A 14771-nucleotide genomic window follows, 5' to 3' on the forward strand; every position below is an offset into this window, starting at 1 on the left:
AATGATAAAGCTCTGAAGATTGAACAGTTTTTTGGCACACTTTGGTGAAAGCTCCGAAGCATTCGGAAATCCTCGGCTTCCTATTACTATGCTCTGGCACTGTCGCTCCCAGAGGAACATAGAGAACTGGTGGGAAACAGCAGCATAGGCAAAGGTTCACTTACTTCATTTCTTATTCCTTACACAACATCACCCTCCTATAAAATGCTATTACACCGTAATTCGCACACGCGCATTATTGTAACGACTTCCTATGTGTGTGTGATAGAGAGAGCAAGTGACAGCATTAATAGCGGAAGTTTCTCGCGTCCTCTCCAATCTCGTTCTAACCAAACACTTCTCTCCAGCAAGCATCCCATCCAGTGATCAAAGAGGAGAGAGAACTCAAAGGTATTTGATTTTACATCGTTTTACATCATTACTACTTTATAACTACCAGGTGTGGTTACAGTCACGGTTGATGGCATGGCAGGGAGCAGATAGGGTATCACTTCTGCTTCAAATGAAACAACTTCATCTGCTGATGCTGTGGCTAGATTCTGTAGCACTACACTATGTATGTATGTATGTATGTATGTATGTATGTATGTACAGTTGAAGTCGGTAGTTTACATACACTTAGGTTGGAGTCATTTAAACTCGTTTTTCAACCACTTCACAAATGTCTTGTTAATAACAAACTACAGTTTGGCAAGTCAGTTAGGACATCTACTTTGTGGATGGCACAAATAAGTTTTCCAACAATTGTTTGTAGACAGATTATTTCACTTATTATTCACTGTATCACAATTCCAATGGGTCAAAAGTTTAAATACACTAAGTTGACTGCCTTTAAACAGCTTGGAAATTCCAGAACATTATGTCATGGCTTTAGAAGCTTCTGATAGGCTAATCGACATCATTTGAGTCAATTGGAGGTGTACCTGTGGATGTATTTCAAGGCCTACCTTCAAACTCAGTGCCTCTTTGCTTGACATCATGGGAAAATCAAAAGAAATAAGCCAAGACCTCAGAATTTCTTTTTGTAAACCTCCACAAGTCTGGTTCATCCTTGGGAGCAATTTCCAAATGCCTGAAGATACCACGTTCATCTGTACAAACAATAGTATGCATGTATAAACACCATGGGACCACGCAGCCGTCATACCGCTCAGGAAGGAGACGCGTTCTGTCTCCTAGAGATGAACGTACTTTGGTGCGAAAAGTGCAAATCAATCTCAGAACAACAGCGAAGGACCTTGTGAAGATGCTGGAGGAAACAGGTACAAAAGTATCTATATGCACAGTAAAACGAGTCCTATATCAACATAACCCGAAAGGCCACTCAGCAAGGAAGAAGCCACTGCTCCAAAACCGTCATAAAAAGCCAGACTATGGTTTGCAACTGTACATGGGGACAAAGATCGTACATTTTGGAGTAATGTCCTCTGGTCTGATGAAACAAAAATAGAACTGTTTGGCCATAATGACCATCGTTATGTTTGGAGGAAAAAGGGGGAGGCTTGCAAGCCGAAGAACACCATCCCAACCGTGAAGCACGGGGGTGACAGCATCATGTTGTGGTGGTGCTTTGCTGTCGGAGGGACTGGTGCACTTCACAAAATAAATGGCATCATGAGGACAGTAAATGATGTGGATATGTTGAAGCAACATCTCAAGACATCAGTCAAAGCTTGGTCGCAAATGGGTCTTCCAAATGGACAATGACCCCAAGCATACTTCCAAAGTTGTGGCAAAATGGCTTAAGGTCAACAAAGGTATTAGAGTGGCCATCACTAAGCCCTGACCTCAATCCTATAGAAAATGTGTGGGCAGAACTGAAAAAGCATGTACGAGCAAGGAGGCCTACAAACATGACTCAGTTAAACCAGCTCTGTCTGGAGGAATGGGCCAAAATTCACCCAACTTATTGTGGGAAGCTTGTGGAAGGCTACCTGAAACATTTGACCCAAGTTAAACAATTTAAAGTCAATGCTACCAAATACTAATTGAATGTATGTAAACTTCTGACCCTCTGGGAATGTGATGGAAGAAATAAAAGCTGACATAAATCATTCTCTCTACTATTATTCTGACATTTCACATTCTTAAAATAAAGTGGTGATCCTAACTGACCAAAGACGGGGCATTTTTATGAGGATTAAATAACAAGAATTGTGAAAAACTGAGTTCAAATGTATTTGGCTAAGGTGTATGTAAACTTCCGACTTCAACTATATGTATGTATGCATGTATGTAGCCTAGATTGTAAAAGGTTTTAAGCATCCTAATTTCTAATATACAGGATGAGTATTCTGTGTCACACTTGTACTTGCTTTCATTCTGAACACAAACAGTACAGACATACACACACGTGTGCACTATATTGTAACGGAGACCATTGTCTCTCCTCTCTTTGTTCTGTAGGGTAAGATGCTGAGTGTGTCCACCCCGACCCAAACGCCCCCCAGCGGAGAGGACAGTTCTGGTTCTGACAGGGGGTCAGAGGTCAGTGTTGGAGCTCCAGCCACAGAGACAGACCGCTTCGGCTTCATCCTGGGGAATGGATCCACTGCTGGGTCAGTACTACACAGAGCTTCTGGCTCAGCAGCACTGAAAACTTCTTTTTTTTTACCATTCTCTCTCTCTGTTGAAAAAAAAATATTGATTAGTTACGATAAGAGAAACAAACAGAGAGAATGCATTTCTGGTGAATAAAATCCACTAAAGACATCCTATAGCTTGCAACTGAATGCAAAAAAACACAGTTATGGCAGGAAAGATGACCATTCAGCATCAGACAGAATTGTTTTTCAGTAGATGCAAGTACAAATGGGTCTTGACCCAGGTAGAATCAGAACACCAATATAACAATCACCTCCTACACACTCTCACTCACTCTGTGTCGTTGAACATCCTGACCCGTTGCCATGGAGACAGTCGCACCGCCACCTTGTGGTTTTCCTGTTTCCTGTGGGTGTTTATGGTGTTTTCGTTCTCTGTGACAAGAACTGAAGGTGCAGTTGACTCATCTCAGGAAATGTGCAGATAATTTTGTCCACAGAAACAGAATAGAGCGTGCCATAGTGAGGAGTTTGTTACCTACCCGAGAAATATACTGCCTTGGAAATGTTATGACAGTTTTGTTTAAAGTGTTCACCGTATTCTGCTGATGATATGTTGGTTAGGAGTGAAGGCCCGTCCCCTGAGCTCGTTAGACAGAGAGAGGCCAAGTGGATCAACATCATAAGCCAATGGGATCGTGTCTTACAAAAAAATTCCAGCAAGGTGTGTACTCTGCCTTTTAAATGTAACCTTTTCTGGAACACCAGACCCAGGTGTTTACTCTGGCATGACCGTTACACACCCTCCACCCGTCTCTCAGGTCAAAGAGCAGTGTCAGAAAGGCATCCCAGCATCCCTCAGGGCTAAATGTTGGCCACTGCTGTGTGGCGCCACAGACAGAATGCGCCACAACAAGGACCTCTATCAGGTAAGAGAGCAACCACCTCTACAGATAGAACCAACAATTAGAACCTTACTGTTCCATTTGCATGATATACTTACTGTAAATCTACAAATATAGCAGAGTAAAACCTAGTCATCAGGTAAATCTCTCCCCCTCTATCAGACTCTGGACTCCAGACCCGCACTACAGAGCTGGGTGGACGTTATAGAGAGAGACTTAGACCGCCAGTTCCCCTTCCATGAGATGTTCCTCTCCAGAGACGGCCATGGGTAACAGAGCCTCATAATACTACATGTTCAATGATGACATACTAAACACATCTTTCTCCATCTCTCCTTCTTGTAGTTTTGTATACATATTATCTAGAGTGTTACCCTGTCAATGTTCGATGCACCAGAGTGTTGTGCTGTTTGTGTGTGCAGACAGCGTGGTCTGTTCCGGGTGCTGAAGGCCTTCACTCAGCTGAAGCCTGAGGAGGGCTACTGCCAGGCCCAGGGACCTGTAGCAGCTGTACTGCTGATGAACATGCCTACTGAGGTACTGTTACAATCACCATCTTATCACCAGTGATCCTTCCTCATCACCACGTTGAAAGGACTGGACCTTCCATCTCTCTTAATACCTTTGCTTTCCCCTCCTATAGCAGGCATTCTGGTGTCTGGTGCAGATCAGTGAACAGTACCTCCCTGGCTACTACAGTCCCCTTCTGGTAAGATGATGGCTCTACATACAGTTACTTTACTACACATGATCAATTTGTGATACAGCGTGCTCAACAGTGTAACGTGCATATATTTGTCATCAGTAAAGGGTTTGGATGTTGTAACATAGCTGAATAGCAGCACTCCGGACACTTGTCCCTCTAATGTTGTCGTTAGGAGGGGGTTCTCTTTGACGCAGCCATGCTGACCAGGGTGCTGAAGAGGACGTGTCCCGCGGCTCACAAGCACCTGCAGAGACACGGCGTGGAGCCTCTGATGTTCGCCACCGATTGGTTGATGTGCCTGTTCACACGCCACCTACCCTTTAACACCCTGCTCAGGGTCTGGGACCTGTTCTTCTGCTACGGTCTGTACCTGAATAAGGGACTTCGTCAATCCATCATCTATGGTCATATTTATGCATTCTGTCAATCCTCTATCTAATCTACCTATTCTTATTTCTTGGCCCTTCCGTCCACACAAGATTGAAAGAATCTCTCTAAGAGGAGATTTGATTCCTCTGTTTCCCTCCTTGTGTTGTTTTTATCCCCCCTCCATCAGGAGTGCGTGTGTTGTTCCAGGTGGCGGTGGTGTTGGTGCGCAGGGCTCTGGGCCGGGTGGAGCAGAGGGAGGCGTGCGAGGGCCAGATGGAGACTCTGGAGAGGCTGAGGGGTGTGAGGGAGCAGGTGCAGCAGGAGGACGATAACTTCATTGCAGAGGTCAGACACTTGAACCATCTTACCATGTATATAAATACACACACCTGTGTCATAGCAGATAAACCCCCACTTTTACCACCTCCCCTCGTATCTCCCTTTCACCCCCGTATCTCCCTTTCACCCCCTACAGTGGGGAGAACAAGTATTTGATAACCTGCTAAATCGGCAGTGTTTCCTACTTACAAAGCATGTATAGGTCTGTAATTTAAAAAAATCTTAGGTACACTTCAATTGTGAGAGATGGAATCTAAAACAAAAATCCAGAAAATCACATTGTATGATTTTTAAGTAATTAATTTGCATTTTTTTGCATGACATAAGTATTTGATCACCTATCAACCAGTAAGAATTCCAGCTCTCACAGACCTGTTCGTTTTTCTTTAAGAAGCCCTCCTGTTCTTCACTCATTACCTGTATAAAAGACACCTGTCCACACACAATCAAACAGACTCCAACCTCTTCACAATGGCCAAGACCAGAGAGCTGTGTAAGGACATCAGGGTTATAATTGTAGACCTGCACAAGGCTGGGATGGGCTACAGGACAATAAGCAAGCAGCTTGGTGAGAAGGCAACAACTGTTGGCGCAATTATTAGAAAATGGAAGAAGTTCAAGATGACGGTCAATCACCCTCGGTCTGGGGCTCCATGCAAGATCTCACCTCGTGGGGCATCAATGATCATGAGGAAGGTGAGGGATCAGCCAATAACTACATGGCAGGACATGGTCAATGACCTGAAGAGAGCTGGGACCACAGTCTCAAAGAAAACCATTAGTAACACACTACGCCATCATGGATTAAAATCCTGCAGCGCACGCAAGGTCCCCCTGCTCAAGCCAGCGCATGTCCAGGCCCGTCTGAAGTTTGCCAATGACCATCTGGATGATCCAGACATGTGGTCTGATGAGACAAAAATAGAGCTTTTTGGTTTAAACTCCACTCGCCGTGTTTGGAGGAAGAAGAAGGATGAGTACAACCCCAAGAACACCATCCCAACCGTCAAGCATGGAGGTGGAAACATCATTCTTTGGAGATGCTTTTCTGCAAAGGGGACAGGACGACTGCACCGTATTGAGGGGACGATGGATGGGGCCATGTATCGCGAGATCTTGGCCAACAACCTCCTTCCCTCAGTAAGAGCATTGAAGATGGGTCGTGGCTGGGTCTTCCAGCATGACAACGACCCGAAACACACAGCCAGGGCAACTAATGAGTGGCTCCGTAAGAAGCATCTCAAGGTCCTGGAGTTGCCTAGCCAGTCTCCAGACCTGAACCCAATAGAAAATCTTTGGAGGGAGCTGAAAGTCCGTATTGCCCAGCAACAGCCCCGAAACCTGAAGGATCTGGAGAAGGTCTGTATGGAGGAGTGGGCCAAAATCCCTGCTGCAGTGTGTGCAAACCTGTTCAAGAACTACAGGAAACGTATGATCTCTGTAATTGCAAACAAAGGTTTCTGTACCAAATATTAAGGTCTGCTTTTCTGATGTATCAAATACTTATGTCATGCAATAAAATGCAAATGAATTACTTAAAAATCATACAATGTGATTTTCTGGATTTTGTTTTAGATTCCGTCTCTCACAGTTGAAGTGTCCCTGTGATAAAAATTACAGACTTCTACATGCTTTGTAAGTAGGAAAACCTGCAAAATCGGCAGTGTATCAAATACTTGTTCTCCCCACTGTAGGTTTGTTCTGTTCCCCTGTCGAGTAAGGATCTGGAGAGGCAGACGGAGAGAGAGCTGGAGAAGTGGAGAATGGAACGGCCCGCCTCCACCTTTGATCCCCGGGGTCGTTGCCACGGATATCGGATGGCGTGGGCGAGGGTTCGAGAGAGGGAGGAGGAGAGGAACAGGAAGGAGAGGGAGAAAGGGAACCTGTCCCTCCCTCTGATTCGCTCGCCCTCCCTCCTCTCTCTCTCTCCCTCGCTCCTCCGCAAGAAGTGGATAAGAGGGAGTAGGACAGACATTGGGGAGTGGGAGGGAGAAGGCAGAGGGGTGAGGAAGGTTTCAGAGGAGGTGTGGGAGGAGAGAAGCGAGGGAGGGAATCTGAGGAGAAGAAGTGAGATGGATGGTAGTCCAGTGAGGGCTCCGGGTGTTCCATGTCCAGCTACAGAGGACAGGGCCCCAGTGGAAACGAGAGAACCGTTAGAACACAAAGAACCCATAGAACAGGAGGACAGAAGGCAGAAAACCCAGCTGACCCCAGATTTAGACAGAGAACCTTCCCAGCAGCATCAGCTCACCTCGGACCACAGCGTCACCTCACAGGGCCAGGGAGAGGAGCAGGGGGGTCTCAGCCAGACACCGGTCTCTGAGCAGCATAGCGACAGCCAGACACAGGAAACTGACCACAGTAAAGACACCATGCAAACACAGGAAGTACTGAACAAACAGTCAACAGCGAGTGCAAATTTCATCACAGTGCATATAGTGACAGAGACGAAGGATGAGGCAGAGACAAGCAAGGAGACAGAGACATGTGCAGCAGCAATGACAGAGGAGGAAACTGCTCCACACACAGACCTGAAGACATACACAGAGGAGGAAACTGCTCCAGACACAGACCTGAAGACATACACAGAGGAGGAAACTGCTCCAGACACAGACCTGAAGACATACACAGAGGAGGAAACTGCTCCAGACACAGACCTGAAGACATACACAGAGGAGGAAACTGCTCCAGACACAGACCTGAAGACATACACAGAGGAGGAAACTGCTCCAGACACAGACCTGAAGACATACACAGAGGAGGAAACTGCTCCAGACACAGACCTGAAGACATACACAGAGGAGGAAACTGCTCCAGACACAGACCTGAAGACATACACAGAGGAGGAAACTGCTCCAGACACAGACCTGAAGACATACACAGAGGAGGAAACTGCTCCAGACACAGACCTGAAGACATACACAGAGGAGGAAACTGCTCCAGACACAGACCTGAAGACATACACAGAGGAGGAAACTGCTCCAGACACAGACCTGAAGACATACACAGAGGAGGAAACTGCTCCAGACACAGACCTGAAGACATACACAGAGGAGGAAACTGCTCCAGACACAGACCTGAAGACATACACAGAGGAGGAAACTGCTCCAGACACAGACCTGAAGACATACACAGAGGAGGAAACTGCTCCAGACACAGACCTGAAGACATACACAGAGGAGGAAACTGCTCCAGACACAGACCTGAAGACATACACAGAGGAGGAAACTGCTCCAGACACAGACCTGAAGACATACACAGAGGAGGAAACTGCTCCAGACACAGACCTGAAGACATACACAGAGGAGGAAACTGCTCCAGACACAGACCTGAAGACATACACAGAGGAGGAAACTGCTCCAGACACAGACCTGAAGACATACACAGAGGAGGAAACTGCTCCAGACACAGACCTGAAGACATACACAGAGGAGGAAACTGCTCCAGACACAGACCTGAAGACATACACAGAGGAGGAAACTGCTCCAGACACAGACCTGAAGACATACACAGAGGAGGAAACTGCTCCAGACACAGACCTGAAGACATACACAGAGGAGGAAACTGCTCCAGATACAGACCTGAAGACATACATTGAAGCAAAGACAGAGAAGGAAAGAGTGACAGAGACCCACACAGATGTAGAGATTCAGATACGAGCAGAAGCCAAGACAGAGGAGGAAATGGAGGCAGAGGTACAGAAAGGACTACACACAGATAAAAGTGTAGAGACCGAGACGGACATGGGGTCAAAAGAGACAGCGACTCAAACAGATGTGAATACAGACACGGAGACAGACACACAACAAGAGGCAGATGTAAACTTGGAGGCAGAAACAGACACGGGCTCACTGACCGAGAGAGACAAAGGCACTGGCACAGAGACACACACCGACAAGGAGATACAGGCTCGTACAGAGATCCAGTCACACAAAGGGACGGAGACACACACAGATGAAAAATCTGAGGCAGAGAGAGAAACGGCGTTAGAGGCACATACAGAACCAGAGACGCAGGAAGAAAATGAGTCAGCGATGCACATAGAGGCAGACACAAGAGTAGAGGCAGAGTTGGGGTCACAGATTGAGGCAGAAACACAGACGGACAAAGAATCAGAGATACGTGTAGCTGTATACATAGGGATTGAGACGCACACGGAGAAAGCCACTGACACAAACACAGGGACAGAGACGACCATGGAGTCTCCACATGACATTCAGAGACGCACAGAGACCGCAAAGACGGCGGTACAGTACACAGAGCCCTCTAGCACAATACCAGCCAATCAGAGCCAGGTTTCTCCAGAGTTGACATCCACTACTGAGCCTGCGGAGGAGAGGAACTCATCAGAACAGAAGCTTCCTGAAAAACTCCAGAGTCCAGTCACCATCCGTCCAGATCAGGAGACCCAGAAAGTCAGGGAGAGTGAAGGAGAGAAAGAAAAGAAAGCCTCAACTGACATCCTTCCACCATTACATCAGGGGGAATCACTGACAGGTGAATTCCCTCACATACCTGACAACCCAAAGTCACAAAGTCAGAGTGAGTCTCCCCCTCCTGCAGACTCAAAGGCTGACTCTGGCAACTCGGTGTCCACACAAATTGATGTCTCGTCCCAAAGGACTACGCCCTGTGATGGACCGTGGGCAACCCCTTCCGGAGACTTCCGGCTCTGCAAATCCTCCAGCTCCCGGAGGCTCACCCGCAGGCTCTCTGAGGATCTCTTCACTAAGCCCAACCAATCACAACCCACCTTCACACAATCCAATCAATCAAATATAGGCTTCATTCAGTCCAATCAACCACAACCCACATCTCCCATTCAGGTACCAAAGCGCCCAGAATCACCCAAACGGGTGACAGGGAGCAACCCGGACACTGTCCCATCTCAGACTGGGCCTAAATCTGACAAAGGGCCGACCGACACCCCCAGGCTATTTGGTCTCTTCCGTAGGCTCAAAGGGGAGCAACCAAGGCAGGACAGGGAGAAAGGGGAGCACAAAGTCCCCATTCCCCAAATCCTGATCCAGGACTTCAGTGATGGGACAGGTGAGGGGAGCACAGTCAGGGGGGAGGAAGAGGAGAACCTGAGCTCCAGAGAGAGGAGGAGGAGACGGAGGGAGCAGGAGAGGAGGGAGAAAGAGGAGGAGAAGTTACAGAAGAAGAGGGAGAAGGAGTTAGAGAAAGAGAGAAAGAGGGAGAGGAGGAAGCCTCAGACAAGGGGGAAGAGTTTTCAGGTGCTACACAGCAGTGTTCCCCTCCCTGGAAACAGTGGCTCACAGACATTTGGTTCCAAAAGAAACTCAACTCCATCTATGGAGACATACTTTTAACAAGCAAGGAAAGAAATCGACATTCTAAAAGTTTTTACAAACAACAAAAATGACCCATAAAACATCTCATCCAAGTGTAGACTTGAAAAAAAAAAATGTAAATAAAACAATTTATATTTTCAAACTCCGGGGAGAAAAAAAAGTGTTTTTTTATTCTAGAGCTTGTGTACATTGATCATTGACATGCCATCATAAACAGGAAGTACTTGTCCATTTCCTCATAATTCCAGAGTCCCCCAGTGTGATGATATGGTCCAATAAAAAGTCTGAATGTCCCATCACTGTCCCTCAGAGGACCTACTGAGTGCAGACTTTCTTCTCAAGGCTGCAACGGTCATTAGAACTAGAAAGGTCTGGATTTGTTCAAATCCATATTCTAAAAAAATGATCCCACGGGTAAGACTCTGCATCTAATGTGATTAGTCTTCAGATTAGATGCAAACCTTTTTTCATCTTTTTAAATATCTCTTAGCAGGGATTCTATAAGTGGGTTTCTCCAAAACACACACACACACACAAACACACGTGGCTTCAACTCCACCACCCCAGGTCACGGCAATGATGCTTGGGTGTCGTCCTCGCTGTCACTGGCCAGCACTTCCTGGCTCTTGATCGTCTGATTGGTCAGTTGAGAATCAGAGGGACAGACTGACCCGAAAAAGAGCGAGCGGAACTGAGCGGGAATGAAGAAAGAGAGGGGGAGAGGGGTTAGTTTTACATTGATCCCAGGAGTTGTGTAAGTAACAGCAAGCCCTTTGACAACAAAGCTCACCTTTTTATTTGGAGGTCTTTCAGTGTCCTCGGTATCTTCCTCCTCCTCTTCCTCTCCTCTCTCTAGCCTGTGCATGGCTACAGATGGCGGAGTTGTAAGTGTGTGATTGGGCGAGGGGGACCGGGGCGCAAGGGCATTGGAGGGACCCGCTAATTCACTGGTCTCCATGGCGATGAGATAAGAGTCAATGTCGTCAGTCATAAAGTCGTCAGGAGGTGGCGGCGAGCGAGCTCTGGGGAGAACGGAGAGGATTCTGGGTAAAGAACAGGGTCCTGTACAAAGAGGCATGACTGTTCTGAATGTTTGACAGTTAATGTTCAATTACCGTTTTGTGTTGTTGTTATGGTTACAGAGGTTGGAGTCATCAGACAGAGTGGCAAGCACGAAGTTCACCTCCAGAACACTGTCTGTTACACTTAACACCACAGGACTGACAAAAACAGAAATGAATGCTACACGGGAAACAAAATATCCTTATACCTTCATATTGGTATGTGTGGGTGGTGAATATGTATCCTTACCTGCCTGGCTCATCAAAATACATTGAGACTGGGAGACCTGTGGATTCTGCAAACACCAGCAAGCCCTGAAAGACAACGCAACGCTTCATTAAGTGGCCTGCTATGATGCCTTCAAATCACTTATGACATACCACGTCAGATTATAACAACAGTAATAACCTATTTGTCAAGTAACAGAACCCTACATACCCTCAGCTCCTTTAGACAGAATGTGATGCTGGTCTGAGCTCCGACAGCAAAGTGGTCAAACTCATCAGAACTCAAACACAGTTCAGTCAGCATGGCTTTGGATTGCTCTACGAGAGAGAGAGAGCGAAAATGAGAAGGGGGGATTAAAGATATTACTATCATTTTGCTATACAGGGTTATTGACTTATTGAAAAATAGCAAATAAACACTACACCGCCAAACCTTCAATAGTATAGAAAAACAAAACGGGTTTCTCCTCACCTGCCTCGTCGTCTACATGGTTCCTGAAGCACACTCGTTCTCCACTCACTGACACACTCACCTCTTCCAGAGAGGGAGGGAAGTGCAGCACCGTGTCAACCAGCAACCTGGAGGAAAGAAAGAAGGAAAAATCAAAGTGATGCATAGGAGGTAAGATGACAGGAGAGGAACACTGAAAGAGAGAGAGAGAATGTGCTGACCTGGGCTGGGCTCGAAGCATGTTGGCACAGCTCTCTTTATCAAACACGGCCTGCAGACTCTCACTGTCCTGGAATGACAGGTTGTGTGTCTTCAGCAGACCTACAGAACGCAAACACACACACTTGATATGCCTTGATTAGGGGAAAGTTAAGGGTGTGAGGTTTAAAGTGGTTAAAACTCCAGATAAAACTGTTCTGTGGTTATTTTATGGCACTTTAACGGCCTGTACCATGTTTGCAGTGCAGGGTGAAGGTGAGACGACTCTTCTCTCCATCCAGTTCAATGTGACACTTCTCTACTGTCTTCTCCAGAGACGACAGGGACCTGAACACGGCCTGCACACACTGAGAGAGAGAGGCAGAGAGGGACGAGAATAAGTAGACATTACAGATATAACAGAAGAGTATTAAACTGTAGATAACAGAAATGTGTCAAACAGGGTTGGCTCAATTCAAATTGAAGGCAGTCAATTCAGGAAGTGGTTAGAATGAAAATTGAAGATTCAAATTATATAATTTTTTTATAAATAGCTTATACTTTTCAGTTTATTGTGAAAGTAATTAAAAATAAACACATTTTTTTATGATTGAATGAACTGGATTGACTGCCTTCAATTTAAATTGCGCCCAACCCTGGGGTCAAAGCAATGTGTTTCTGTACCTTGATAGCCATCTTGCAGCGAAAAGCATGTCCTAAGGGAATGGTGTACCTGTAAAAGAATGGAAGCAGCCATAGGTAGTGTACCCTTTCTTTATTTCGCATTCTCTCTCACACACACACACACACACGCCCCATACCTGCTGAAGAAGAGTGGGGAGAAAAGGAAGCACGCGTAGGCTGAGCGGGATGAGTTCACTGAACGCAGAGCCAGCTGTGAGACAGGAAAGAGTAACTTTACAACTGCAACCCAATCCCTGGGCCTCAATGATGTCTTGGCAACAATATTGTAGAATTTAGTGAGAATGAGTGTCAATGTATTTTGGTATGCATATTAAAGTGTGCTTGTGTGTGTTTCTCGGTAACTCACCCCATTCTCCTGTGGCTCCAGGTACAACTCATCACCTATCCTGGACAGAGAGTGGATGGCCTTGGCCAGCACTGTAAAACACAGACACACAAATCCTCCCAAATTCATTCAATAAAAAGGCATGTAGCTAGCTAGCTACAGTACCAGTCAAAAGTTTGGACACACCTACTCATTCAAGGGTTTTTCTTCATTTTTACTATTTTCTACATTGTAAACTAATAGTGAAGACATCAGCCAGTGATTTATTTAGAATTCAAGGTACACTTAACCAGCATGGCTACCACAGCATCCTGCAACGCTTGCGCTTACTGGGACTATCATTTGTTTTTCAACAGGACAATGACCAAAAACACACCTCCAGGCTTGTGTATGGGCTATTTGACCAAGAAGGAGAGTGATGGAGTGCTGCATCAGATGACCTGGCCTCCACAATCACCTGACCCCAACCCAATTTAGATGGTTTGGGATAAGTTGGACCGCAGAGTGAAGCAATAGCAGCCAAGAAGTCCTCAGCATTCATCCCCCTCCTCTCCCCTGTAACTGTTCCCCAGGTCGTTGCTGCAAATGAGAATGTGTTCTCAGTCAACTTACCTGGTAAAATAACGAATAAATACATATGTGGGAACTCCTTCAAGACTGTTGGAAAAGCATTCCAGGTGAAGCTGGTTGAGAGAATGCCAATGAGTGTGCATAGCTGTCATTAAGGCAAAGGGTGGCTACTTTAAATAATCTAAAATGCCTTCACTATTATTCTACAATGTCCAAAACCCTGGAATGAGTAGGTGTGTACAAACGTTTGACTGGTATTGTAGGTGATGGTATAAAATGTCTTCTTCAATGTCTGATGGGATACGTACCTTTCACGTTGCCCCCTGTCACAACACAGTCCATGTCAGGGAGATGACGGTACTTGTTTGAGTTACAATGCAGGTGTACAGATCACACTTTCATAGCGCCTGGACAATAAGGGCGTGTCAGTCAGAGACATATAGCTACAGTTACAATGGTTTTCCTGGCTACTCATCCCTCACAGAAAGCAGACAAATATCAACGTGACTCTCTGTTTGATAGCAAATGATCAGTGAGCAAAAGTTGTTCCAGTCACTTTTGAAATGGGTAGCACTTGTCAACATGATTGCAGAAGGAAGCTAGCCAGCTACACATTTAATTCCAAAGGAGTAACGTTATATTACTGGCAAATTAGCAAAGTGATTTACTGACCAAAGATTGCTAGCGACGTTATAACTAACACCAGTTCACAATGTAGCTAGCTACGGGTACTTGCTGTCTGGAAAGCTTGTTAGCTAACCAGCTAACAAGACCAGCTAACGTTAGTTAGCTAGTTGAGTAAAGTGTCATCTGTTTAGCTAGCCAGCATTTTAGTCAGAAACTATCATTCCTGCTTGATTGGCTGTATTCAGAAGGCTTGTGCATTATATTGGCCATTAATACTATTCACTAACCTCCATAGCTAGCTATAAATATACACAGCAAAGTGTTGTAAATACTCACTTTATTTACTTCAAAGCCGCCATAACGCGCGTCTTTTTGACCGACCAATGAGAGAAACGAATGGGCGTGTTCTTGGTGATTCAGCGCCTGCCC

The 14771-nt window shown here is 45.9% G+C and overlaps 2 protein-coding genes across 9 annotated transcripts; one reads left to right on the forward strand and one right to left on the reverse strand.

Moving 5' to 3' along the window:
- Positions 1 to 48: 48 nt before the first annotated feature.
- Positions 49 to 10322, forward strand: tbc1d10c (TBC1 domain family, member 10C). 5 transcript variants are annotated; one of them, XM_065019710.1, is made up of 11 exons: positions 50 to 154; positions 348 to 390; positions 2407 to 2558; positions 3168 to 3267; positions 3365 to 3472; positions 3611 to 3717; positions 3871 to 3985; positions 4092 to 4157; positions 4327 to 4516; positions 4711 to 4868; positions 6557 to 10322. In XM_065019710.1, exons 3-11 carry the CDS (start codon positions 2413 to 2415, stop codon positions 10193 to 10195), a joined length of 4629 nt encoding a protein of 1542 aa, XP_064875782.1. In that variant the 5' UTR covers positions 50 to 154; positions 348 to 390; positions 2407 to 2412; the 3' UTR covers positions 10196 to 10322. The 5 variants fall into 5 exon arrangements, with proteins under 5 accessions (XP_064875781.1, XP_064875784.1, XP_064875783.1 ...); XM_065019709.1 differs by having other exon boundaries at positions 49 to 390; XM_065019712.1 differs by having other exon boundaries at positions 49 to 390; positions 6584 to 10322.
- On the reverse strand, positions 10321 to 14771 carry rad9a (RAD9 checkpoint clamp component A). Of its 4 annotated transcripts, XM_029662102.2 has the most exons (13): positions 14679 to 14770; positions 14024 to 14122; positions 13167 to 13237; positions 12937 to 13010; positions 12800 to 12848; positions 12369 to 12483; positions 12139 to 12238; positions 11939 to 12045; positions 11678 to 11784; positions 11489 to 11553; positions 11293 to 11397; positions 10968 to 11199; positions 10321 to 10868 (listed from the first exon to the last, which is right to left on the reverse strand). In XM_029662102.2, exons 2-13 carry the CDS (start codon positions 14055 to 14057, stop codon positions 10746 to 10748), a joined length of 1182 nt encoding a protein of 393 aa, XP_029517962.1. In that variant the 5' UTR covers positions 14058 to 14122; positions 14679 to 14770; the 3' UTR covers positions 10321 to 10745. The 4 variants fall into 4 exon arrangements, with proteins under 4 accessions (XP_029517962.1, XP_029517960.1, XP_029517961.1 ...); XM_029662100.2 differs by having other exon boundaries at positions 11939 to 12238; positions 14679 to 14771; XM_029662101.2 differs by lacking the exons at positions 14024 to 14122; positions 14679 to 14770 and having other exon boundaries at positions 13167 to 13972.

Source organism: Oncorhynchus nerka, linkage group LG6 (genome assembly GCF_034236695.1).
Source record: "Oncorhynchus nerka isolate Pitt River linkage group LG6, Oner_Uvic_2.0, whole genome shotgun sequence".
Classification (NCBI taxonomy): domain Eukaryota; kingdom Metazoa; phylum Chordata; class Actinopteri; order Salmoniformes; family Salmonidae; genus Oncorhynchus; species Oncorhynchus nerka.